Source organism: Urocitellus parryii, chromosome 11 (assembly GCF_045843805.1).
Source record: "Urocitellus parryii isolate mUroPar1 chromosome 11, mUroPar1.hap1, whole genome shotgun sequence".
NCBI lineage: Eukaryota > Metazoa > Chordata > Mammalia > Rodentia > Sciuridae > Urocitellus > Urocitellus parryii.
This window is the reverse complement of record NC_135541.1, coordinates 25080598-25106433: the sequence shown is the minus strand read 5'-3', so window position 1 is coordinate 25106433 and position 25836 is coordinate 25080598. Positions and strand designations below refer to the sequence as shown.

The 25836-nt window shown below is 40.8% G+C and overlaps 1 protein-coding gene across 1 annotated transcript; it reads left to right on the top strand.

Annotated features, from left to right (window-relative positions):
* The first annotated feature begins 218 nt into the window (after positions 1-218).
* Positions 219-25835, top strand: Ppt1 (palmitoyl-protein thioesterase 1). The gene is made up of 9 exons (XM_077803752.1): positions 219-342; positions 4980-5089; positions 5276-5403; positions 5762-5832; positions 8276-8378; positions 20148-20238; positions 21206-21304; positions 22903-22974; positions 24467-25835. The coding sequence occupies exons 1-9, from the start codon at positions 219-221 to the stop codon at positions 24587-24589; spliced, it is 921 nt and encodes a 306-aa protein (XP_077659878.1). The 3' UTR covers positions 24590-25835.
* Position 25836: the final 1 nt, after the last annotated feature.

Below are 25836 nucleotides of genomic sequence, written 5' to 3'. Positions count from 1 at the left end.
GCATGGTGCCTGGTATGCAGCAAGCGCTGAATAAACGTTAGCAATAGTTTTGGTTTGTGGTGGTGGCCGCTGGACCCTGATGGGGGCGTGGTCGCCGGGAACTGTCCCCCTGGCGCGCACCTCGCGGCAGAACCAGAACCAGCGCACCCGCCGCCGGCCCCGCCCCGGCCCGAGCGCGGTTCTTGGCTCCGTGCGCCCGCGATCATGTGACAGCCAAGATGGCGGCGCCCGGCTTCTTGTGGCTTCTGGCTGTCGCCCTGCTGCCCTGGTCCTGCGCTGCCCGGGCGCTGGGGCATCTCGAGCCGCCGGCGCCGCTGCCGCTGGTGATCTGGCATGGGATGGGTGAGTGAGCGAGGAGGGTCCAAGCCTTCGGCGGCTCTCCGGGTTCACGTCTGCAAAATGAGGGTGTGGAGGGCGAGGACAGTGATTCTCTAGCACCCGTCCGTTTTAGGATTTGGGGCGCTGCTCTGCACCGGGAGAAGGGAAATGGGCTGTGCGGGAGTGAGCGCTCATAGCTGTGTACTGCGACGGGGTCTTAGACTGTCTCTGTGTCATCCTTGCAGCAGTTGCACAGCGTGCAGCGTCTTGAACTTGCTCAGGCTTGCTGGTCTTGCCTACCTGAGCGGGGCATCCATCCTTTTTATTCGTTCACACATTGAATCGAAATTCGTTAGGCTCTACATTATTTTTTTTTTAAGAGAGAGTGAGAGAGGAGAGAGAGAGAGAGAGAGAGAGAGAGAGAGAGAGAGAGAGAGAGAGAGAGAGAGAATTTTTAATATTTATTTTTTAGTTCTCGGTGGACTCAACATCTTTGTTGGTATGTGGTGCTGAGGATCGAACCCGGGCCGCACGCATGCCAGGCGAGCGCGCTATCGCCTGAGCCACATCCCCAGCCCCATCTACATTATACATGCAGCATATTAGCGAGCATCTGCTGCGCACAGAGGATATGGCATTGAATGAAAAAGTCTAATCTTTGCCTTTTTGAAACTTACTTTGCAGTGGGAGAGACAGCTTGTAAAGGAATAAATAAGTAAAACATTAATATGTCAAATGATAACAGGTACAATGGAGAAAACCAAAGTGGGGAGGATAGAGACCGAAGGTGATATCCTGTACATTTATAAAGCAAAGTCAGGAAAGGATTCACTGACCAGAAGTGGGTAAGAAAAGATGTCATTTAGATGTCTGGTAGAAGGAATAGCAGCAAATGCAAAGGCCCTGAGACACAATTATGTCCTGTATATGCAAGGAGCAATATTCGGATGAGTGTGGCTGGAACTGAGTGAGCAAGGGGACTCTGGCTAGAGTGAGACAGGAACCTTTTCTACATATGGGTGACATGATCTGACTTGCATTTTAACTGAAGTTGCTGAATTGAGAGTAGACTCGGGGTCATGCAGGGAAACAAGTTAGGAAGCTATTATTGCAATAACATAAGAGATGATGGTGGATTGGATCTGTCTATTAACAGTGGAGGTGTTGGAAGTGGTCAAAGTACAGGTCTGTTTTGAAGGTGGAAACTTGGGATTTAGATGTGACACAAGAGAGAAAGATAAGAGTCAAGAGATGACCACAGGTTTTGGCCAGAACTAGAAGGTTGTACTGGGGATTGAACCAAGGGGCATTAATCACTGAGCCATATTCCCTAGCCCTTTTTATTTTTATTTTGAGACAGGGTCTCACTAAGTTGCTTAGAGCCTTGCTAAGTTTGCTGAGGCTGGCTTTGAACTTGTGATCTTCCTACCTTAGCCTACTGAGCTGATGGGATTACAGGTGTGTGCCACCACACCCAGCTGAAGTTGTCATTTCACCAAGATGGGGGAACCTGTAGGGTGAGCAAACTTGGGATGAGGAACAATCAAGTATCTGATTTTGAGCTGGGTGTGGTGGTGCACGCCTTTACACGCCCCCCTCCCCCAAATATAATCTGGTTTTGGACTTATCTAAATGTGAGATCTTTGTTATACAACTGGGAGATGTCATAGAAACATAAGAGCATCTAGTGGAGGTGAGAGATACAGGCTGGAGATTTCAGTTGGGAGCCTTCAGCATCTGACTAGCATTTATTTATTTATTTATTTATTTAAATTTTTTTTTTTGTAGTTGTAAATGGACAGAATACCTTAATTTTTTTTGAGAATTTTTAATATTTATTTTTTAGTTCTCGGCGGACACAACATCGTTGTTTGTATGTGGTGCTGAGGATCGAACCCGGGCCACACACATGCCAGGCGAGCACGCTACCGCTTGAGCCACATCCCCAGCCCCCTGACTAGCATTTAAATCCTTGAGACTGTGTGAGATCACCTAGGGAGTGAGTGTAGACAGAGTACTGAACCTTGAGGCACTAAAGCATTTGGAGGTGGAGGAGATGAGGAGGAACTAGCAAAGGAGACAAGGTGGAAGGAAGTCAGGACACTGCAGTGTTCCAGAAGCCAAGGGAAGAAAATGTTTCAAGAGGAAGGGAACAATCAACTGTATCACATGTTGTTGATGGATTAAGTAGGATGAGGGCTGAGAACTGGTTATTGTATTGAGCAGCGTGAAGATCATTCATGATCTTGACGAAAACAGTTTTGGGGGAAAGTGGTAATAGAGCTTTACTGGAACGGATTAAAAACACGTTCAGAAAGGAATTACAGTCAGCAAACGTGGACAGCTCTTTTAAGACTCCATTTCAAGCTAGGAGCTACTACAGTGAGGTTAAAAGAAGATACAAAATTCATGCTTCCCGCTCTCCCAGTACTTGCGGTCAGTCACAAGGGAGGCAGTTCAGTAGCCAACAATAAACAGGTCAGTGTGATGAATGTTGTTGGGAGAGAAATAGACGATTCTCCAGGCCATAGTTTTTCCTTCTTTAAACTGGTACTTAAGCTTCTTCTAAGATTGAAAATGGAATGATTAAGTGAAAAATGGGAAATGATCTCAGTCCACTTCTCTGCTGAGTTTTCTTCAGTTCTTAGTTATGGATCCTTAATGGGAACAGAAACAAGTCTGGGACTAGGATGAGTCTAGGAAGCAGCTAGAATGCAAATTTAAGGAAGCTCTTGCTTTCAATTTTTTACAAGTGAAGGGTTGGCAATTAGAAGGAACTGGAGAGTGAATATCCCCTTAAATTTTTTTTTTTTTTTAAAGAGAGAGGGAGAGAGAGAGAGAGAGAGAGAGAGAATTTTTTAATATTTATTTTTTAGTTCTCGGCGGACACAACATCTTTGTTGGTATGTGGTGCTGAGGATCGAACCCGCGCCGCACGCATGCCAGGCGAGCGCGCTACCGCTTGAGCCACATCCCCAGCCCCTCCCCTTAAATTTTGTGCTAGGTGCTTCACTTGCCTTACCCTAATCTTGGCTATGAAGAGAAATTCTTTCTTTGCCTAAAATGTCCCCTATGGTAAAGGAGGGGGAATGTATACCTCTGCTTAGTTTTCAGTTGTAAATTTAGTGTCTCAAGTATATCATGCAGACCTTTGAAGTGTGTTATTATTTGATAAACAGGTAGAAGGCAAAAAAGTATTCTTTTAATCTTTTTATTAAGATGGAATTCATATAACATAAAGTTAACCATTTAAAAGTACAGCACTCAGTGGTATTTAGTGTATTCACAGTGTCATACAAGTGCCACTTATCTCTAGTTTCAAAAATTTTCAACATGCCAGCCATTAAATAATCCTTTCATTTCCCCTCCTACCACCCCCTGGTAACCTACAGTCTACTTTCTGTATCTATGGGATTGCCTATTCTGGGTATGTCATATAAAAGGAACTATGGACGTGTTACTTTTTGTTTTGGACTTATTTCATTTAGCACAATGTATTTGAGGTTCATTCAAGTTGTAGCATATGTCAATACTTTATTCCTGTTTATGACTGAATAATATTCCATCAAATGAATATTCCAGGCTGAGCGTGGTGGTGTACCCCTGTAATCCCAGCAGTTTGGGAGGATTACAAGTTCAAAGCCAGCCTCAGCAACTAGCAAGGCCTTAAGAAATTAAGTGAGACCTGTCTCAAAAAATAAAAAAGGCTGGGGATGTGTCTCAGTGGTATAGTGCCCTGTGTTCAATCCCTGGTGCCCCCGCACCAAAAAAAAAAAAAAAAAAAAAGAATATGCCAGAGTTTGTTAATTCATTCATCCATAGATGGACATTTGGCTTGTTTCCACCTTTTGGCTATTACCAGTAATACTACTGTAAACATTTGTGTGCAAGTTTCTGTATTGATGTATGTTTTCATTTCTCTTGAGTATATAATTAGGAGTTGCAATTGCTGGGTCATTTGGTAATTGTATGTTTATTTATTTATTTATTTATTTGAGAGATTGCCAGACTTTTCCATGTGGCTTTGTTATTACATTTCCACCAGCAATATATGAGGGTTCCTATTTCTCTATGTCCTTGACAACACTTACTTTCCATTTTTTAGAAAAGTTGTTATTAAAGCAATCTAGATGAGTAAGAATTTGTACTTCATTGTTTGTTTTGATTTGAATTTCCTTAATGATCAATGATATTTGTTGCTGCCCATTATAATATCTTATTTGGAGAAATGTCAGAGTCCTTTTGTGTGTGTGTGTATGTGTGTGTGTGTGTGTGTAGTACTAGCCATTGAACCCATGACTGCTCTATCACTGAGTTACATCTCCTGCCCTTTTTATTTTTTATTTTGAAACAAGTTCTTGCTAAGTTGCTGAGGCTGGCCTTGAGCTTGCAGTCTTCCTGCCTTCGCCTCCTGAAGTTGTTGGGATTACATGTTGCCGCCTCCCCTGGCCTTTTCACATTTCAAAAATTACATTGTCTTATTGTAAAGATTTTTTTATATATTCTAGAAATCCATCTCAGATATATGTTTTGCAAATACATCCTCCCATTCTGTATGTTTTCCTTCTCATATTCTTGATAATGCCCTTTGAGACACAAAAGTTTTAAAAAATAAGTAATGTTTTGATTCATGAGTTTCCATCATTGTTTTTGTTGGCCAGGAGACAGCTGTTGTAATCCCTTAAGCATGGGTGCTATTAAAAAAATGGTTGAGAAGAAAATACCTGGAATTTACGTCTTGTCTTTAGAGATTGGAAAGACCATGATAGAGGTAAGGCCCTTTGCTACTCTGTTCCTTGAAGGCTTGCTGACTGAATGTGCTGTTAGAATGCGTCACATTGCATTTTCAGAAGCAAATTCACTCTGGACGGCTTGTGTGCCAACTTGAGGTCACCTCTTGCAGTTGCTAGTGGTTGCTTCAGTCCCATCCTTTCACTTGTCTGTGACTCCTTTTTAGGATGTGGAGAACAGCTTCTTCTTGAATGTCAATTCCCAAGTAACAACAGTATGCCAGATTCTTGCTGAAGACCCTAAATTGCAGCAAGGTTACAATGCTATGGGATTCTCTCAGGGAGGCCAATTTCTGTAAGTCCTTCTCTGATATATATTGCTACTTGCATGGAATTGATTTTTTTCTTTTATTCAGATAAATTCTTTCCTCTAATTCTTTTGGGATCCTTCCCTGTCTTAGAAAGAAAATTATTCTAAAACGTTGCCATGTAAGAACATGGGAACATAATGTACTTTCTATGAGAAAAAACAACAATAACAAAAAAGGTTTTGTGTTTGACCATGGTAGAGGAAAGTCTTATAATAGTTTTTTGGGGGCACAGTTGGGTATTAAATAGCTTAATATGTGATGCTAACTGATGATGATACATTTTCATCTGCCAGCATTGATAATCTCTCTCCACCTCCCACTTTTTTTTTTTTTAATCCCCAGGAGGGCAGTGGCTCAGAGATGCCCATCACCTCCCATGATCAATCTCATCTCAATTGGGGGACAACATCAAGGTAACTCTGACCACTTTATTTCCTTCTTTCTCTGCTCTAACCCACATGACCACTTGATGTTTAAAAATCTAGCAGCTCTGTTTATATAAGAAGTCAGCCATCTTTGTAAAATCCTGTTTCTGCAGCTTTTGACAAACTAGCCAGCACTGATGAGAAATAGGAAGAGACTCAGGATTCCAGAGCCCAGTTACACAGGTGAATCATTAGGTTGCCATTTATTGTTCTCCAATTTAACTGATGTCATGTGCAGGTGAGTTGGTTGCAGCCACATGGCAGGTGGCACTTAAGGAGTTAGGAAAATATAGTGAATTTTCCTGTTTTCTGGTGTTGGTGCTATGCTATTGAATTTGGGCTTAAGGGAAAAAAGTGTGTATAACCCTTTTTGGTCATAAATTTAACAATATAGATTAAACCCTCTGAAAAACATCAGGTTTTCTAGTTAGAATTACATATTTGGGGGGGAAGGATATGTCTTTGGAATAGGATTTTATCTCTGTTCTGATGAATGTAACTGTTCAGGAACAGGATCATTCTACGTGTATTCAGAAAAGCTGGACTGACACTATTAACTGTTACTCATGGGCATATCAGTGTATCTTAGGTTCCTTTCACAGATGAAGTAAAGTAAACAAGGCCTTGTCCATTTTCTGGGAATTTTTCAGAGACTGAAGTAAAATGGTGGGTGGGAAATACTTTTCAAAAGTATAAGAATTTTACATACACACGTTGGTTAAAAAAAAAAAAAACATTTTTTCATTCATTCAACAAGTATTTATGGAGGGGCTCTGGAGCCAAGCTACCTGTGTTAAACTCCTTGTTGTAACAGTGCTATGTGACCTTGGATGAGGTATTTAACCTCTCTTTAAAGTTTTCTCTGTGATATGGAGAAAAAAAGGATGTCTATTCCGGAGGGCCATGGGGAAGATTAATTATTGTCAACACAGTTGGCCCTCTGAATCTGTGGGCTCCACATCTGTGAATTCAAACAACTATGGACTGGAAATACTTGGGGAAAAAAATTGCATCTGTACTGCACACATACAGGTTTTTTTCCTTGTTATTCTCTAAACATTATAAAAACTATTTGCATAGTATTTACATTATTTTAGGTATTATAAGTAATCTAGAGATGATTTATAATCTATAGGGATCTAGGAACATAACTCAGTGGTAGAGGGTATGCTTAGTATGCAAAGCCCTGGGTTCATTCTCTAGCACCTCAAAAAAAATTTTTTTTAAATGAAGTATATGGGAGGATGTATATAGGTTATATGCAAATACTACACAGTTTTATACATGGAACTTGAACATCCATAGATTTTGATGACCTCAGGAGGATCCTGGAAGCAGTTCCCCATAGATACCAAGGAATGACTATATATGCTTTAGAACTTTGCTTGGTACTTAAAAAAGTTATTGGCTGGGCACAGTGGCTTGCACACCTGTAATCCCAGCAGTTTGGGAGGCTGAGGCAGGAGGATAGCAAATATAAGGCCAGCCTTAGCAACTTGGTGAGGTCCTAAGCAACTTAGCGAGACTCTTGTCTCAGAATAAAAAATAAAAATGACTGGGGATGTAGCTAAGTGGTAAAGTGCTCCTGGTTAAATTCCCAGTACCTTCCCCTCGATCCCCAAAAAAGTTATTGATGAAGATGCTGAGAATAAAAGTATAACTCGGGGAGGGAAAGAGAATAGGAACAGGCACCACCTCACAGAGTGGGTAGTCTGACATCCACAAGCTAAGACCCAGGAGATGAGAATGAGTCTAGCCATGTGGTAGAGTACAGAAGCAGCACACCCTCTAGGGAAGAGCAGGTGCAGAGGTCCTTAGTCAACAAAGAATGTGGGACTAAGCATTCATTAGCTTTTTGTCACTGTGATCAAAAAAACTGATAAGAACAATTTAGAGATGAAAAAGTTTATTTTGGTTCATAGTTTCAGTGGTCTCAGCCCATGGTTGGCTGGCTCTGAGGCAGAAACATCTTGGCAGAAAGGCATGGCAGAAGAAGATTGTTCAGCTCATGGCAGCTGGAGAGCAGAGACAACAAGAAGGGGTTCTAGGACAGAAAAAGTCCCCAAGGCCATGCCCTTGGTGACCTGATTCCTCCAGTCTTGCTCCTCCTGCTTATTGTTACCACCAAGTTGTCTATTCAGATTTTCAGTCCATCAGATATATTAATCGACTCATAAGCCAGTCTTTTCACCTCTGAACATTGCTGTATTGCCTAACACATGAGATTTGCAGGGGACATTCCAGATCCAAATCATAGTAGCACCAGGATGAAGCTGGTTATATTAGTTATCAATAACTCACTTTCTTGAGGGAGAAATTAATGAGATTAAGGTCTGGCTTTTGTCGGTTTTTCTTTATCCCAGTGCCTTGAACATATTAGATCCAGGACATGATTGTTGAAGGAATGGATGTTTGTCTTTTGCTGTTTTAGGTGTTTTTGGACTCCCTCGATGCCCAGGAGAGAGCTCTCACATCTGTGACTTTATCAGAAAAACATTGAATACTGGGGCTTACTCCAAAGCTGTTCAAGAACGGTATGAGCTGTTTTTATTATTTATTTATTTACTTTTATCTGTGCTGGGGAATTGAACCTAGAACCTTATGCATGCTAGCTGGATGGAGCTATAGCTATGAAGCTATAGCTCCAGTTCCCAAATGAGACATTTTTTTTTATAACTATCTCTACACTATCTATTCTGTTTTACTGTAAACCTAAAATTGCTCTAACAATGACATTAATTTTTAAAAAAGAAAGAAAAAGGCATTTTGCTATGGGAAAAATATAATGATAACAAATAAAACATCATCATTAACAAACAAAACAGCATCTAGATAGTACTAAGCCCAGGGAATTATTAATATTTGGAGGACAGATTGTTAATGTTGTCAGCAGGGAGAGGTTAGCCACTCTTACATCAGTATCCCCAACTATTCAAATGTGTTTGATTATTTAAAAATATACAGAATCACTTTGGGAGTGTATTTTTGTTCCGTAGTTTACAAACTGAATTATACTTCAGAACTGCTGGGAAATTCACTAAAAAGGGCTCTATCCCTAGAAATTCTGATCCAATAAGTCTGGAGAATTCTAGGTGGTAGCTGGGGTTTGGGATCAACTAATGTGGCTATATCTATCCTGTGGGTTTACCCAGTGTATCATTCTTGTCAAATAACAATTCTTCACACAACACATCCTGGAAGCCATTTTCCAAAGTAGCCTTGTGACTGACTGACAGATACAAACACCCTACAGTTGGCTTTCTTCCTTTCCGACCCAATGGCTGCACTCCAGACACAAAGCTGTCCTGGGCTGACAGTTCCACCTGATGGTGAGTGCAAGAAGCTGTATATCTCCACCTCCTCTTTTAACCCTTCCAGCAACTCAGACTGTGCCAAGCTTTACACTATACCAGGTTTAATTAGTGATATATTGGTTGTTCATGGGCTACGTATTCTCTGCTCTCATTGGATGTATATGGCCTCTTTAAATTTCACTCTTACATCTTTAGTCTTTATTCTTCTAACTCTTGATCAGATGCTTCAGAAAAACCCATTTTTTGTTTCCTTATCTAAATTATAATTACTGACAAACTGGGCAGTGGCGCACACCTGTAATCCCAGCGGCTGGGAGACTGAAACAAGAGGATTTCTAGGGCTGGGGATGTGGCTCAAGTGGTAGTGCGCTCGCCTGGTATGCGTGCGACCCGGGTTCGATCCTCAGCACCACATACCAACAAAGATGTTGTGTCCGCCGAGAACTGAAAAATAAATATTAAAAATTCTCTCTCTCTCTCTCTCTCCCTCTCTCTCCCCTCTCTCACTCTCTCTTTAAAAAAAAAAAAAAAAAAAAGAGGATTTTGAGTTCAAAGCCAGCCTCAGCATAAACGAGGCCCTAAGCAACTCAGTGAGACCCTGTCTCTAAATAAAATACAAAATAGGGCTGGGGATGTGGCTCAGTGGCTGAGTACCCCTGAGTTCAATCCCCAATACCCGTCCCCCCCACAAAAATATAACTACTGGCAACCAGAATTACATTAATAATGATCAATAACCAGTTGAAGGATGGTAAGAAGTGACATCTAAATATTGATTGAAATGGTAGAATAATGTATTATCTTCACTTTCTTCTTAAAATTCAGTAGCAGAAGGATAAAAAGGGATAAACCCATAAAGTCAAAGGAGAATAGGAAAGGAGATAAGAGATAATACAAAATGCAAATAAATATGTCTTTAAAAGAGAAAGCAGATGAATGAGTAAGAGAAAACAGAAAAACTTGGAACCTTCAGGCCTGAAGAGAGTTACACTGACAAAGAGGAGCAGATTCATCTTCTATAGCTCCACGAAGGCTCAGGAATTAGAGCTAAAAGTTAATTTGAAGGTGGAAGTAAGTGAGTAGTACTAAAGCAGAGCTTTTTGTTGAAAATCTGTGGACTCCTCAATTCCATTAAATGTACATCCAAATGACTACTCTTCCCCTACTCTTCCCCCACCCTAACAGAAGAAGCAAACTTTATTCTTTGGAGCAACTTAACTAGAGAAGCTCCAGACTTAGAGATAGCAAGCACAGGATGGAGGAGCAATGCCATACTGAAAACACATCTCCTTCCCCAGCCTGCTCCCAGAACGATAGCAGCCAGCCAAGATTACCTACCAGGCAGAGTTTGGTCAACATTGTTTAGAACTGACTTAAAGAAAAGATGTACAAATCCATGTTTGAGGATCCTCCAAGGCAGGCCCCCCACCCCCTCCCCATTTCTGTACACTGAGCCCACCTGTAGATAAGCTCTGCTCTTACACAAAAAGCTTCTGTCAGCCTTGACATGCCTTGTTAAATATGAGCATTGAATCAAAGGCCCTGGCCAGACATCTGAGAGGAAAGCTTCCAACATGAAGGATAGGCCCATACAAACAAAAATTTAAAAGGAACTCAGAAAAAATGGATGACAATTGAAGGAACAGAAGAAATCTTTTAAAAAAAAAAAAAAGGCCTATATAGTTGGCCCTGTTTCTATGGGTTCCACATCCATGGGTTTATCTACCTTCAAATGAAAATATTTGGGGAAAAAACTGTGTACTTAACATGTACAGGCTTTCTTCCTTGTCATTATTCCTCAAACAATACAGCATAACAATTATTTATATAGCATACACATTATACCAGGTATAATATAGGTTATAAGTAAAGTAGAAATGATATAAAGTGTATGGGAGTATGTACATAGATTATACTATTTTGTGTAAGAGATCTGAACATCCTCAGATGCACATGTAAACAGCCTGTGCATGTTCAGTACACATTTTTTTCCCTGAATATTTTCACTTGAGGTTAGATGAATCCATGGATGTGGAATCCATAGAATCAGGGCCAACTGGACAGGCTTTTTTTTTTTTTTTTTTTTAAGATTTCTTCTGTTCCTTCTATTGTCATCCATTTTTTCTGAGTTCCTTTTTGTATGGGTCTTAGAACCAGTCACCCACAGATACTGTTGGATAACAATAATTATTATCTTCAGAGAGATTGCATTTATGATATTAGAATGTGAATAAAATCAACAGAGTAAGATAGAATTGTTAGAAATTAAAAATATAATAACCAAAAAAAAAAGGGGGGGGTATGGGAAAAGTTGAGGAAATCTCCTAGAAATTAGAACAAAAATTCAGAGGTAGAGAAACTGGGAGAACAGATAAAATTAGAGAAGCAGTTTAGGAAGTTAGTATCTGACTAATGGGAGTCTTTTTTGTTTGTTTATTTTTTCGTTGTAAATGGACATAATACTTGTATTTATTTATTTTTATATATTGCTGAGAATTGAACGCAGTGCCTCATACATGCTAGGCAAATGCTCTACCGCTGAGCTGCAATCCCAGCCCTAAATTTGGAATTATTGAATAAATAATACTAGACAGTTTGCTAGACTGGCAACCAAGCCATCAATATATGGGTCTTTGGGGACAATACAAATCTAAAGTATAAGCAGGTGCAGTGTCGCATGCCTGAATCCCAGTGGCTCAGGAGGCTGAGGCAGGAAGATCACGAGTACAAAGCCAGCCTCAGCAAAAGCGAGATGCTAAGCAACTCAGTGAGACCCTGTCTCTAAACAGGGTGAGTATATGGCTCAGTAGTTGAGTGTCCCTGAGTTCAATCCCCAGTACCCTGCCCACCCCCCCAAAAAAATCCAAACTATAACCAAGTATATTACTGTAAAATCTCAGAACAGTAGGGGTAAAGAGTAGATCCCATTGAGGCTGCACAGGAGGAGTCAGAATCCTGATGGCAGTACATGCCTAATAGCAAAACTACTAACTAGAAGGTGGTGGCACAGATCTGTGCAATCTGAGGGAAGATAATTTCCAACCTACAATTCTGTATGCTAACCCCCAAGTAGCACTAAACATGTGAAGGAAAATAAGGATTTTTTTTTCAGACATGCAAAAACAGGGAAAAAAATCACCTTCCATGCTATCTTTCCAGGGGGTGGATAAAGAGCTTCAGTTCTACCGCCATTTAGTTATGGGGTCCCTAGGCATCTTGAGCCTCATTTCCTTCGATGTCTATAAAGTTAGTACTTTCCTAGGGGGCTATTGTGAGGATTAAACAAACTGGATATAAAACATTTAGTGCACTGCTCAGTTCATGTTAAGTGGCCAGACTTTTGTTGTTATTACTAGTGGTGCTTTGTTCAAAATACTTATTTAAATTAGCTTTTTGTTTCCTTTATAGATATTGTAGTGTTTTTGTTTTCTATTTATTTACTTATTATTTTCAGTACTGGGGATTGAATCTAGGAGTGCTCTGCCACCAAGCAACATCCCCAGCCCTTTTAATTAATTAATATTTATTTATTTATTTATTTATTTATTTATTTTTATTCCTACCTTAGTGTCCATTACCTCCAGATTATAGGCATGTACCACTGCACTCAGCTTGTTTTCTCTAACTTTGAGTTGCAGTTTATAAATTCATCAAATATTGAGTTATTGCTCTTTGCGATATTGTAGGTTCCACAGATACCATGGAAAAGAAGATATTGGGGTCCCTGCTCTCATGAAGTAACATTAGTGGGGAAAGGGGCATATGGATGCCCTAAATAACACGGATAAAGCCATGACAAAAAGCAGGATGCTGTGATGCAGAGTAATGGAGGGAGTACTTACTTTGGACAGAACTGGTCTTTGGAGAAGAGATCTGGAATCTGGAATATGAAGGATGAGATGGAAAGAGAATTTAAGAAAAGAAGGACCAGGCAGAAGAACAGCTGGCAGAGGCACTGAAGCTAGGACAAGTTTAGCTTGTTCTAGGCCAGGGTAACTACAGTTTAGTGCAAGATGGGGAAAGTTGAACAAAAAAGTAGAGTCTGCATCATGCAAGGACTTGTAGGCCACATAAGGTATTGAGACTTTATTCTGAACAGAATGGAAGCTATAGGGAGGTTTTAAGCAGAAGTTAACATGACCTGATTTATGTTTTTGGAAGATCTTCATTGCTTTGTGGATTGTAAGGGGGCTAGAGGAAAAATAGAAAAACCAGTTAGAGGCTGTGCAGCAATCTAGGTAAGAGTGTACTGGTCATGGGTCCACATGGGTGGTGACAGTGGGAGTGAGAGAAGAGGAATGATTTGAGGTGTTTTATGACATTGTAGATGAATTATACTTGTGAGCTGAAATTGAGCTGTTTCCATGGGAAGCATTATGAATTTTCAGCAGCTCATATTTAGATTAACTTTTAGGATACTTTTCTAATTTTGTGGAATTGTTTGCTTTTTTTTTTAAATGTCTTTGTATGGGCAAAATCTCATTTTATCAGATGGCCAGTATGAGAGCTAAAGAGGCAAGTAGCTAAAATTCAGTGGTGGGAAAGGGGATAGTGAGAGCTGAAGATAACAAAAAGAAACAGGATTTCTCTCTGCAGTATTGTCCAAGGTTGCCCTTTGTATTAGGGAGGATCCTGATTACCAAAAAGAAACCAAATCAAGCCAAGGTAAATTAAAAAATAAATTTATAACATTTTGGTTCCCAAGGCCTCAGAAGCCCTGAAATCAGGAAATGGGAGCCATCAGGAGCCAAAGCATCTCTTTCTAGCTATTATTCTTGGTTCTCTTTATCACTGCATCTTTTCCCTTGCCATGCAGACCACCCTGTACTAACCATATGGTGATAGGTGGCTTTGTGCAACTTTCAAGTGTATATTCTTCTGTTTAGGAGATATTTTGGTCTGAGGCTAGAATCTCTCTTTTTGCAGTACTGGGGATTAAGCCCAGGGTGCTTTACCACTTACCTACATTCCCAACCTCTTTTTCTTTTGAAGCAGGGTCTCACTAAGTTGCCCAGGCTGGCCTCAAACTTGAGATTCTCCTGCCTCAGCTTCCTACATTGCTGAGATTATATGTGTGTGTCATCACGCTCACCCAAGGCTATAATCTCTTAGCCCTAGTTCAGATTCTTAGAGAAGGGCCATGTCGGGTCCCCACCTCTGCTGTCATTAGCTGCAACCCAAGATGTGGGACCTATGAACCAACCTTTCCCTACCCTGTAACTAGTGGGTGGGGCAGGAGAAGCGCAGTTCCCAAACAAGGGAGAATTGTTTTTAGATCAAAACAAAAGATGTCTTCTATACTTTCCAGGTAATTTAACCTTAGCAAAGCTAATGTGATATCCTGATACACTCAGTAACTAGTAGGAAGCATCTTTCAAGCCCTACCCCTGTCTAGGCCTGGCAGGGGCTGTGAGGACTGGTGTGAGCAAAACAGCTGTCTCCTTCCTAGATGTGAACTCTGTCCTTTCATTTTGCAGATGTTGTCAGCCCTTCCTGGCTTCCTCTTTCCTCTAGTTTTCTCTTGTCACCCCGTCCTGCCTTCCTATCCCCATTCCTACTCCCTGCCATAGTGAATACTCCATTGTTGCCTGGCCTTCATTTTGGCCTTTCATCCTGAGCCAGCTCAGAGGAAATTAGAGCTTTTACACACCTTTTTTTATGTGTGTGTGCTGGTGATTGAATCCAGGGCCTCATATGTGCTAAGCACTGAGCTACAACCCCAGTTCAAACTTTTACATGTCATTAACTGGGTTTTTCCCAGGCCCTGGCTCCAGCCTGTGTACTGGGAGCTTGGCAGGGTTTACATCCCTCCCTGCCCTCAGTGGCTCTTTCAAAGTACTTTTCCTCAATTGTTGCATTTCTTTACATCTTTGTGCTCAACTAGTAAACTTGCCACTTCTTTTTCTGGAAATATTCTGTCTGTTAAAAAATAATAGTATTGCTGGGCATCATGGCTCATGCCAATAAATCCAGCAACTCAAGAGGCAAAGGCAGGAGGTCTCTATCAGTTATTAATTGGCTAATTTGGGGAAAGTTTTTGCTTTGCCTCAGTTTCATCATCTGTGAAACAGGACAATAATTATACCCCATGTGTTGTAGAGAAGATTAAATGAGGTAATAGATATAGTGTGCTTAGAATAGTACTTGAAAACACTCAGTGTATGTCAGCTGCTGTTATGACAGTGATTTTTTTTTAATGTTTTTTTTTTTTAAGAGAGAGAGAGAGAGGGAGAGAGAATTTTTAATATTTATTTTTTAGTTTTCGGCAGACAACATCTTTGTTTGTATGTGGTACTGAGGATCGAACCCGGGCCGCACGCGTGCCAGGCGAGGGCGCTACCTGTTGAGCCACATCCCCAGCCCCATGACAGTGATTGTTAAAATGTGCAATTTAAACTTTAGTCAATATTGACGAAATGGCTGTACAAATTTTATTTCCACCAACAGAGAATGAGAGTTCCTGTTTTTACTGCTCTTATTAATTTTTGATCCTATGTCTTAAATTTTTGCCAATCAAATGTACATGGAATGGTTACTATCCTGATCTGCAAGTCTTTGATTGTCTGTCAGGTCGAACATCTGTTCATGTTTATTGGTCACTCTGGTTTCCCTTCCTGTGAATTGCCTATTCATAGCCTTAGCCTATTTTCCTGTTGGGGTGGGGGTTGTCTTTTTTTTTCCATTGGTTTGTATCATATATACACAATTTTAAAAAAATGTTTTTTTGGATGTTGATGGACCTTTGATTTATTCACTTATTTATGGTGTTGAGAATCAAACCAGTGCCTCACATATGCTAGGCAAGTGCGGGACCACTGAGCCACAACCCTAGCCCCACCTTTTTTTTTTTTTTTTTTTTAATATTAAGACTTTTAATATGTTACACTTACCTCTTCCCACCCTGTGGCATCTTTTAATTTAGTTTATGATGCCTTTTGGTGCAGCAGGGTTTTGTGTTTTTTGGCTGTTGTGCTGCTGGGAATTGAACCCAGGGCCTCCTGCATGCAAACACAATCTCTGCCACTAACCTATACCTTCAGCCCCAGGTTTGTTTTTTAACAGTTTTATTGAGATATAAATAAAATACTTATAATTTATCCATTTAATGTATATATTGTTTTTTGGTATATTTTTAATTGTTTTAAGTCATGGTAAAATATATATAACCTAAGATTTGTCTTTTAATCTTTCTTTTGGAGGAGGCAGGGGGATAGAGTCTTACTTTGTTGCCCAGGATGGTCTTGAACTCAACAATCCTCCTGGTTCAGCCTCCTTAGTAGTTGGAATTACTGATGTGCAACCTGTGCCGGGTTCCATTTTAACCATTTTTAGTGGTATTAATTCTACTCACACTGTTGTACAGCCATAAACCAGTACAGCGGCTGTACTGGTTTTAATTTGGATGTAGTCAAATTTATTCATCTTTATGATTAATGCATAAAGCTATTTTTCTATTCCATAATTTCCTCTAATTCTCTTGAATTTTATTTCTTACTCTTATGCTTTTCGTCTACCTCCTGTGTGTTCTGTTCTTGAGTCTGTTTTGGGGTTGTTCTGTCCGATTCATTTGTCTATTGTTACCTCATTACCACACCATTTTAGTTCTATAGCAACTTTTACTTAACTCTTCAAGTCTTGGCTATTCTTGGGCTTTTATTGTTTCATCTGAATTTTAGAATTATTTTGTCAGATTCCACCAGAAATCTTAAGGGTACTGGAGCTTAGTGGTAGAGTGCTTGCCTAGTTTTGCGCAAGGCCCTGGGTTTGATTTTGAGTACTACAGAATTAAAAGACAAACAAACAAAAACCAAAACTCACCTTAGTATTTCAGTTGGATTTCCTTAGTGAGTTTTTATATCATCTCAACACACCTTCCTGTGCGTTTTGCTCTCCCTCTTTCAGGCCTTTACCTCTCAAGCTGGGCCCTTGAGCAGCATGTCTCAATGTGAACCACATCTGTACTGATAGCTCAACTCAGGATAGGGGAGAAAAAGAGCAAAAGAGAATGACAACAGATCTAATATCACTATCTTATATTGATTTTATACCTTGGGTGGATGTAGCACTAGACCTTTCCTTGTTTAATTTTTATAAACTCAGACAGGTAAAAACCTGATTCCAACCCAAGTCTGTGGGACATCTGCTGGTACTGTCTATATCCCATATACAGAAGAGAGTGGAGGGGAGTGGTGAAGAGCAGGACATCTGGAGCTAAACTGCCTGTGTCTCTGCTCTGGCCCTGTGCTTACAAGTAGTAAGCGAGGTTCCTCAATCTCTCTGAATATCATTGTCTTATTTGGAAACATGAGGATAATAATAGAATTTGCCCCATGGAATTCATAGGAGGATTAAATAGGTTAATATAGCTAAAGAGCTTAGAATAAGCCTGGTATGGGAAATGTTATACAAGTATTACTATTATCTCTAAGCCACATGGCTAGAGCATGTCTCAAGTGGCAAAGACTTTTTTTTTTTTTTGAGAATTATTTTTTAATATTTATTTTTCAGTTTTTGGCAGACACAGCATGGTTGTTTGTATGTGGTGCTGAGGATCGAACCCGGGCGGCACGCATGCCAGGCGAGCGCACTACCGCTTGAGCCACATCCCCAGCCCAAGTGGCAAAGACTTGTCTTGCAGGCTTTAGCCTGTGTCTGATAAGTTTGGCCTGGGGAGCTGTCCTTTCCTGTTCCTTGAGCATGGTGCATTGGCAAGAGTGTGGACTTGATGGTTCAAGCTCTCATCTTTTTTCTTTTAATTAATTGTATATTTTTTAGTTGTAGATGGATATAATACCTTTATTTTATTCATCTTTATGTGGTGCTGAGGATCGAACCCAGTGCCCCACATGTGCTAGGCAAGTGCTCCATCACTGAGCTACAACCCCAGCCCCTCAAGCTCTTACCTTAACTTCATTCACTTCAGCTATGTAGCTTATTACTTGGCCTGTCTGAATGTGTTCCTTTTCCATCTGCCTTTTGCATTTGGAACCTCCACCTCCTTGGTGCCCCACCTTGTGAGCACCTGTAGCTCCTACTCATCCTCAGGCCTTCCCTTCACTCTTTGCACCAAAATTTATTTTATTATTTTTGGTACCAGGGATTGAGCCCAGGGGTGCTTAACCACTGAGCACATTCCCTAGCCCCTTTTTAATTTTTTAAATTTCTTGCTAAGTTGCTGATGCTGGTTTTGAACTTGGGATCCTCCTGCCTCAGCTTCCTGACCTGCTGAGATTATAGTGCCACTGCGCCTGGCTACTCCAGGATTCTCACAAAACAAAATGTCCTTGCCCCTTCGTGGCTCGTTTCCTTTTCATGCAAAAAGGTGACCTATGGCTACCATCCTTACTCTTTTTTTCATCCTCAACCATCAGGCCTCGCTCACTGGAATTCTGGGTCACCAGAAACCTTGCCTGGCAAGATCCAAAGACCTTTGTGTTCATTCCCTTATGGTGTCTGTGTAAGCCAAGAGTGGTCGCCTTTCTGAGAGGTGTGTCGTCCACCCACTTATTTTGTATTTGTGTGTGTGTGTGCGTGCACACTACTGAGGATTGAACTCAGGAACTTGGTCATGCTCACAAAATTGCCCAGGCTGGCCTCAAACCTGCAGTCCTCCTAGTTTTCCCACCCACTCTTGAAGCTGCCTCTCCCCCTTGTTCTTCTAACTATGCTGGCCTCCCCTCTCCTCCCACCGCTATTTATTTATTTATTTATTTTGGCACCAGGGATTGACCAGCACTCAACCACTGAACCACATCCCCAACCCTATTTTGTATTTTATTAGATACAGGGTCTCACTGAGTTGCTTAGCACCTCACTTTTGCTGAGGCTGGCTTTGAACTCATGATCCTCCTGTCTCAGCCTCCCTGGTGTGTGCCACCTTACCTTGCTTTTTTTTTTTTGGTACCAGGGATTGAACTTGGGCACTCAACCACTAAGCCACATCCCCAGTTCTTTTTTTTTCTATTTTATTTAGAGACAGGGTCTCACTGAGTTGCTTAGTGCCTCGTTAAGTTGCTGAGGCTGGCTTTGAACTCACAATCCTCTTGCCTCAGCCTCCTTAGCTGCTGGGTTTTATATATATTTATACATTTTTTATTTTTATGTGGTACTAAGGATTGAACACAGTGTCTCACACATGCTAGGCAAGTGCTCTACCACTGAGCTTCAATCCCAGTCCTCCTCACACCTCTTAATCCTAACCCTCTTTCAGTGGCAGCTTCTTTCAGAGTTCAGTCCATTTCACTCAGCAAATCCTTACCACCAAGCATCTCTTGTATGCCACAGAGCTTAAGGCCCTGTAGCTCCTGTAGGGGACAGACAGGACCACTTCTACATGTAAGAAACAGCAATACTAAAACAAAATGACAAGACCAGTACTAATAGTATTTTATAAATGTTCAGAGTTCATTGAATTTTTAAAGATCAGTGAAATCAAACATTTAAAGGATACAAATAAATTTATAAACAGATTATAGAATGTCATTCTAACTACTACTACTGATAGCCTCACTGGGATGTGTTAGCACTCCATTCTAGTTTGAGGAGGGCAAGATGAAGAGATGGAGATGACTGGATGGAGAAGGGGCAGAAAGTGATGTTTGAGGTGAGTCTTGCAGGATGAGTAGGATGCAAAGGACAGTAAGGGACGTGGGACTGTGGCACAGGATAGCATGTGCCAACATGACTGGAAGGCTTAAGTGTGATAAAGCTTAATGCCATAGAGGAATCAAATATTGATGAACCATTTCCCTAAATCCTTTGGATTTTCTGTACCATGCTGAATATCCCATCTTTGTCTCGGCAAGATGTATTGTCGATGAACTGTTCTGTAGGTAGAGGTCTTGTCTTCTGTACTGGAGGATAAGGCCTGAGAAGTGGGGACTCTGGTCTTTTATCCTTTTGAAGCCTCTTGGTGGCTTTTATACTGGCATATGCCTGAGGCATGTTGACAGGCAGCTTAGTTACCTTTATTCCTTTTTCTCCCTCTAGCCTGGTACAAGCAGAATATTGGCATGATCCCATAAAGGAGGATGTGTACCGCAACCACAGCATCTTCTTGGCAGATATAAATCAGGAGCGGGTAAGGACCCAGCTGGGCTCCCAGTTTGGCATTTTTTGGGGCATCAGATGCAAATGAGCAGTAACAATTTACCCAAATTGTCCTGGGCAGAACCCAGGAATCAGAAGTTCTGTTTTCGGGGAGACAGTGCTTATGCAATGAAGTTCCTTTCAGGGAGACTAGAATTCATGAGGCCTTCCTCCCCAATGGCCTTTCCCTTTTGGTCAGTAGATTGCTGACTGAGCTATATGGAAATTCATACCTACTGTCTTCATGAGGGAATCTTCCTAGTGGGACCTTTTAGGGCAGATTTTCTCAGAAAAGAGATTAACCTAGTAGAAACACTGCAGAGGGCACTGAGTGTGCCCCAGACATGAGCATGGCTTTGGAGGTTCTGGTAACTTGTTGGTTGTATTTTTATTAGGCTCATTTGAGGGTTTTCGTTGTTTTTTTTTTTATTTTATTATTTATTTATTTTAAAATTTATTTTTTAAGTGTAGATGGACACAACACAATGCCTTTATTCTTATGTGGTGCTGAGGATTAAACCTGGGTCCCACCCATACTAGGCGAGTACTCTACCGCTGAGCCACAATCCCAACCCGTTCATTGTTTTTTTAAACAGAAAATTTGAAGGGGAAAATAAATAGAAAACAACCCAGAATAACAAGAACAACCCAGAATTTTCTGTTTATTTTTCCTTGGCATTCTCTGGCTAGAAGCCTTTCACCTATGGGACTGATGTCTATAGAGTGTGGATAGATTCATCATAGTACCTGTTTGCCATGGTTGGTGGCATGTCAATTAGATGAGATGGTTAAAAAAAGGCTACTCAGGGCATAATCTAGGCAGAAAGCTGGAAAAGCAGCCATGCTCATGGGAATGAAACTGTTGCCCAGGGTCAGGAAGACAAAGCACTGAGAGGCTTTAATCCCTCTGTTGGAAAGTGATGGTAATGATTCTGAGGTGCTGCTGGCCTTTCTTCCAGAGTGTCAACGAGTCCTACAAAAAAAATCTCATGGCCCTGAAGACATTTGTGATGGTGAAATTCCTCAATGATTCCATTGTGGACCCTGTAGACTCTGAGGTGAGGTACTACTTAGGCCAGAGCATGCCAGGGGACTGAGTGGCACTAAAACACAGCTGCCTACTGGGCAAAAACCTTTAGTCCTCCCCACGTACATTAGTTGTTATTTTGTTCTGTTTTTGTTTTTTGTGCTCAGGATTGAACCTCAGGCTACCACTGAGCTACATCCCCAGCTCCACTTACTTCCTACAGAGCAGTGGTTCTGAGTTCCATAAATGAATACTGAATTGGTTGTAATCCTGAATTCCACCCCAGAATTTTATGTAAGAGTATGTGATTGCATTCTCTGGAGAAGGGTCTATAATTTTAGTCAGATTGTTTCAGAGATCTATGACCCCCAAAAGGTTCAGGAATTTATAAATTCCTAAATGTAGCCTTGATTTGGCTTTGACCTATCTTTCCAGCTTCATCTCCCTTCACATCATTTACTTTTTTGATCAAGCCATATTGTAGTATTTGAAATGCCCCAAACTTGGCATGAGCTTTTCCCCCTCTTGCATGCCTTTGCTCATGCTTTTTCATTTCTAGAATGTTCTTTCCTGTCTTATCTTAACTCCTATTTGTCTGTCAAGGCCAAATGCAAATGTTACTTCCTCTAGGAAGGTGTCCTTATCCCCAACAGAATTTGCTTCCTCTTTTATATCATCACCAGCCCCTAGTAAAGCCCTCCTCACATTGCCTCAGACCACCAGTGGGTAGCAAACAGGCCTATAGGACGAAATCCAGCCTGCCAGTTTTGAATGACCTGTGAGCTAAGAACTTTATTGATTTAAATTGTTCGGAAAAAAACTAAAAAGAATATTTTATGTGAAAATGACATGAAAGTAAAATTTCCGAATCCATAAATGGAGTTTCATTGGAATACAGCTGTTATCTGTATATTATCTGTGGCTGCTTTTGTGTTAAAATGGCAGCACTGAGTAGTTCCAAACATACAGCTCTTAACATTTTATATCTAGCCTTTATAAAAAGAAAAGTTTGCCAGCCCTCTGCTAAACAATGAATTGTCTCTGTTCCTTGCTAGACTGGGAGCTTATTAGAAAAAGAGATCATATATTCACCTTTGAATGGCTAGAGTTCAGCACAGGGATTTTTCTTTTTCTTAAATTTTATTTGTTTTTTTTAGTTGTAGTTGGACACAATATCTTTTTTTTCCCCTTCAGAACAGTTTCTTAGTTATTGATGGACCTCTATTCAATTTATTCATTTATATGAGGTGTTGAGAACCGAACCCAGCGCCTCACACATGCCAGACAAGCACACCACCACTGAGCCCCAGCCCCCAAGTGATCACTGTGCTAAGTGATCACTCTACTGCTGAGCCCAGCCCTCAGCACAGGGATTTTCAAGATTGGTATACAATAAGAAAAGGAAGCAGAAATTCTGAGGAGATGGAAAGCTCTTTGGGAAGATTAACGCATCCCTCAGGATTAACCTTTAAAACAAAGTGACTCAAGATATCCCCTTATCCATTTTTCCTTCTTGCTAGCTACATATATAGCTTTGTGATATTTGTTGATATGGTAGCCAGTTTCAAATGAATTTGGCAGTGTGTGCTGAGTATCTGACTTTTTTTTTTTCCTCGTTCCCTCCTGCAGTGGTTTGGATTTTATAGAAGTGGCCAAGCCAAGGAAACCATTCCCTTACAAGAGACAACTCTATACATACAGGTAACTGGGAGAGAAAGATCATCTTTCATCTCTGGTTCCTGAAGCTCCTGGGTTCTCTGGTGCTAGAGCCTTCCCCTGCTCTGCCTAAGGAACCATCTGACTCCTGTCTGATGTGGACAAGCCTTGGTAGGATGATTGCACTAGCTTCTTAGGCACTGGCTTATCAAAATTCATTGGGTCATAAGGTAAGACCTGTCTCATGGTTTTCAAGCAAAAACAAGAACAACATTGGTAAGGCTTTCTTCTTGAAGAAAAGATTTGGAACTGGCTTCCTTTGTAAGGTGGGTTTTGCTACAAATCCAAGAAGCCTCCACAGAAATGAAAACAGAACAAAGCTACTTTCAAAAAAAAAAAAAAATCACAGACATAAAAATCCTGTTTTTAAATTAAACATTGGGGGACTAAGGATATAGATCAGAGCACATGTTTATGTAGCATGTACAAGGCTATGATTTTGGTCTCCAGCACCAAAATATCAATAAAGATGGCATTGATGAAGAGAGCTCTTTCTGCAGGTCAAGCAGGTATAGAGTTAATTTTGTTCAGTAATAGGTCTGTTTCTTAAGAAGAACCTACAATATTTCACATCATTATGGGCCTGATGCGCAGAATCTCTCACAAATGCACAATCACCATATCATAGAATTCTTACACTTTTCAAAGGCCACCTTATCCTCTTGGCTTTTCTCTTGCTTTTTGTGTTCCAGCTGGGTAAGGTAGAAGAAAGGGCAGCTAGGATCTGATGAAGATTTTTGGAAATTTCTCCCTGAGAAATTCAGTCTGATGGTAGCCATAGCAGAAACGCCATTTTGGCCCTGCCATAACTACTTATCTTCTCTGCCAGAGGCAATTATGTGTGATTGTTATTAAGAACTGGGTATGTTTAGCAACCTGCTTATAATCCCAGCAACTCCAAAAGCTGAGGCAGGAGGATCACAAGTTCAAAACTAGCCTCAGCAACTGAGCAAGGCCCTTTGCTACTTAGCAAGACACTGTCTCAAAAAATAAAATGGGCTGGAGATGTGGCTCAGTGACTTAAATGCCCCTGGGTTCAATCACCAATACCCCGTCTAAAAAAGAAAAAGGAATTTGGTATGTTGGGGCTGGAGATGTAGCTCAGTAGAATGTGTGAGACTCTGGGTTAGAAATCCAGCACCACAGGAGTGGTGTTGGTGGGGTACAGAATATAGCTAAATAAAACAATTTCAAATTGCACATACATTTAATACTTAGTGAAAACTGAAGGAGGTGTCCTTTTTGACATTTTCAAACAGTATACACCTGGGATATAGCTCAGTTGGTAGAGTGCTTGCCTAGCATGCACAAGGCCCTGAGTTCAATCCCCAGCAACCACCACCCCCGCCGAAAAGAAACCAGTATAATAGTACACCTCTAAGGTACTAAGGGAAAAAATGCATTTTGAGAATATATAGCAAGTGAACATTGTCACTTTACTGTACTTAAACCTTTCATTATGCCTTTCTTTCTGCAGGACCGCCTGGGGCTAAAGGAAATGGACAAAGCTGGACAGCTGGTGTTTCTGGCTACAGAAGGGGACCATCTTCAACTGTCTCAAGAATGGTTTTATGCCCACATAATACCCTTCCTTAAATGAAGCCCCTGCAGTTCACAATACAGCTCAGGGAGTCCCTAGCTCTCCCAAACTACATGGAAGAGTTCTTCATGCCCAACCCTGAGCTCAGATCCAGCTTGCAACTAATCCTTCTCTCGTTATCATCTAACATCCCTTACTTGGAATGATCTAAGATCAGAATCTTATCCTTTGCTGCCTCCTATCACCATATGGTGTTGAATTCAAGTTTAATCAGCTAATAACCATGGAGATTGTTTTACAACCTTATGATGTGGTCAGTCTTAGGAAAGGGAGTCTGCTGCAGATCAATGCCAAAATTGTGCTGGACACAGGTGACTGAACAAACTAAAGCAGTAGAGATTCTGAAGGCAACATCTAGCCACATTCAAGCAAGTAGAAGGCTGTTAACCAGGCCTGAGGTGTTCATATAAATACTTTGTGTTGCTGGTGAAGATTTAACTAGTGCTTGGGAAAATATTGCTTGATAAGGCTGCTTTCCTCTTTTGAATATGTTGCCTTCTGTGGTATTTAGCAATTACTAGATAGGTTCCACTGGCCTTCCATCTTGCCTCTATAAAACCACTGTCTCGTAAGGTAATAATGAATTAATTGCTTTGTCATTAAAAAGAGGGAAATGGCACCCAATTGGGTTGCTTAAAAGAGGAAATGTATACCTTGCATAACTTAAAAGACAGTGGCAGGGTAGGGTATGACCAGGAAGAAAACAGGATTGGAAATAAAAACAAGGCAGCTGGTTCTTTCCATTCCATCTTTCTTAAATGGCTTGGATGTAACTACTCTATTACTGGCTTTAGCAGAGCATGGGAGGAACAATATAGAGAGATCAGGTTTTCTAACTTCCACCCCACAAGTCATATTTACCAGCGTATCCCAAACTGAGCTGTTCTTTGAGAGAAGGACAAAACTTGAAGAATTCCTTCTCTGAGATGAACCCACATCAGACTAAGGACTGAGAATTCCTAATAAATAGTAAAGGAAAATAACCATTAATCTACCATTTTCTACCTTATTTGAGCATGGAAGTCTTAGCCCCCACTCTATGAAGACCAATCAACATTTTCTGGACAACTTCTGTAGAATGCCAAGCTGCAGAAATGATTAAGATGTTTTCATGAAAGAACCTTGTTTGTGCTGCGGTTTACCTTTTTTATGTTTTCTTTTTCCTCTCTTAAGCCTTATTCTTCAACTGAAAGATAAGGATTAAAGACAAGAAGTGGGATGTGAAAATTTTATGAGGTTGTCTAAAA